This window comes from Arachis duranensis, chromosome 10 (genome assembly GCF_000817695.3).
Source record: "Arachis duranensis cultivar V14167 chromosome 10, aradu.V14167.gnm2.J7QH, whole genome shotgun sequence".
NCBI classification, from domain to species: domain Eukaryota; kingdom Viridiplantae; phylum Streptophyta; class Magnoliopsida; order Fabales; family Fabaceae; genus Arachis; species Arachis duranensis.
In genome coordinates, this window is record NC_029781.3 from 26,710,670 (window position 1) to 26,713,124 (window position 2,455).

A 2,455-nucleotide genomic window follows, 5' to 3' on the forward strand; every position below is an offset into this window, starting at 1 on the left:
AAAAATTTGCATACGATCAAATAATTGGTGCTGTTAGCGGTAATATGGGTGGACTTTTCTTCTTATACGGTCAAGGTGGTTGTAGAAAAACATTCTTATGGTCAACTATATCATGCTCAATTAGATCTAAAGGAGGTATAGTTTTAAATGTTGCTTGAGTGGGATTGCTGCACTTTTATTGCCTAATGGAAGAACTGCACATTCAAGGTTTAAAATTCCTTTGGTCATAAATGAGGATTCTTTGTGTAGCATTAAATAGGAAAGTCCTCGTGTAAGGTTAATATCCCAGGCCAAATTAATCACATGGGATGAAGCTCCAATGATAAGTAAGTATTGTTATGAAGCTTTAGACAAATGCCTCAGAGACATCTTAAGGTGCTCAGATTCGTATAATGCTCATTTGCCATTTGGAGGTAAAGTTGTTGTTCTCGGAGGAGATTTTAGACAAATTTTACCTGTGATTTCCAGAGGATCAAGGCAAGATATAATTCAGTCTTATATTAATTCTTCATATTTGTGGCATAACTGTAAGGTTTTGAAGCTTACAAAAAACATGAGATTGTCACTAGGTGAAAACAACAACATACAAGAACTCAGAAATTTTGCAGAATGGCTACTCAAAATTAGTGATGGTTTGACTGGTGATACAACAGATGGTGAATCGATCATTCATATACCATCTGACATTTTGATTAAGAACTCTGAGACAGCTTTGGATGACCTCATTGATTTCGTGTATCCAAATATGTTATTCAATTTATCCGTTGAAAATTATTTCAAGGATAGAGCAATTCTTGCACCAACTTTGGATTGTGTCACTGATGTCAACAACAAGATGACTGCAGGGTTACCTGGACAAGAAAGAGTCTACTTAAGTTCAGACTCTGTATGTGCTGAAGAGAGAAATATGGAATTTGAGTTAGATGCTTTCTCGCCGGAGATTCTAAATGGAATAAATTGTTCAAGTCTACCACCACACAAGTTGGTTCTGAAGGTTGGCGCTGCTGTTATGTTGCTGCGGAATATAGACCAAACTAATGGTTTGTGCAATGGAACGAGGATGCAAGTTAGAAGAATGGAAAATTTATGTGATAGAATGCAAAACTTTAATTGGTAACAAAGCTTGAAGTATTGATCTTATTCCAAGACTGAATCTAATTCCAAATAATGAAACATTGCCGGTCAGGTTTCAAAGAAGACAATTCCCAATTATCATGTCATTTGCAATGACAATAAATAAGTCCTAGGGACAAACTCTATCGAAAGTTAGAATTTACCTTCCAAGGCCAGTTTTCACCCATGGTCAATTGTATGTTGCGTTATCAAGGGTAACGAGTAAAGATGGTCTGCGAGTGCTGTTGCAAGATCATGGACACTTGGAAGATAACTGCATGATGAATGTGGTATATAGAAAAGTTTTTGAGAGCCTATAATAAAAAGGTAATAACAAAATGTCTTACTAAATCTATTTATTTATTAAAATTTATTACTATCACTTAAAAAAATTTAGAAATTCTAGCAACTAATAGATGAATTCTTATTGTACATTAATAGTTTGAGAATATTAAAATTATCATTAAAATTCGTATAATTTTATTCTCTTGACAAACAATTTTATAATTACGTTAATCATATAATTTTATATATAAACATTAATACAGCGTTATTTCATGTATATATTTTGCAGGTATTAAAGGATAGCATTGAATTGTTATTCAGTAGGTTTAAATTATTTATTGTTTACTACAAAACTTTCTGCATTAGGGTTCTCTATTAATTTGTTCTTCATTTTAAGTTGATTTTTGATATTTTCTTACTTCACAGTAAACCAACATATAAAACTTTGTTGGTAGATTTAAGTATTACTAGATTATTTATGGTCATATTGAGTATATATGCCTGATTTATTGAAAAAAATAGATTAAATAACTATTTTATAGTTAATACAATTAACACTATATTAAAAAAAGAAAAACAACGTATATAAGTTATTTTTTTATTAATTAAATTATTATAATTAAAATAAAATTTAACATAACAACTTAAAATTATAATTTCAATCTTATCACGTGCATGGCACGGGTGATTAAACTTGTATAATTATAATAAAGGTATTTTTTATAAAATAATTTAGAATAGATAAAAAATTTCATTCGTTTTGGAGGGAAAACGGACTCACAAGAGATCGACACGTCACCCTTATTAACTCGGAAAAAACCCAATTTTAGTATATTAAGTAGATAATAATTTATCATGGGTAATCGTAAAAATTATAATAGGGTTACGTAAAATTATTTTTAGCATTAGCATATAATAATTGTACAAATTATTTTTTTATTACTTTAACCATTTTTCATCTATGAAATTATTTATTATAATTATATTATTATATTATATTTAATATTTAATGAATAATATATAATTATACTAATTTAAGAACATATCTTCATTATAA

The 2,455-nt window shown here is 29.2% G+C and overlaps 1 protein-coding gene across 1 annotated transcript; it reads left to right on the top strand.

Moving 5' to 3' along the window:
* The first annotated feature begins 319 nt into the window (after positions 1-319).
* On the top strand, positions 320-1,117 carry LOC127742884 (uncharacterized). Its single transcript, XM_052255597.1, has one exon. It carries the CDS (start codon positions 320-322, stop codon positions 1,115-1,117), a length of 798 nt encoding a protein of 265 aa, XP_052111557.1.
* Positions 1,118-2,455: the final 1,338 nt, after the last annotated feature.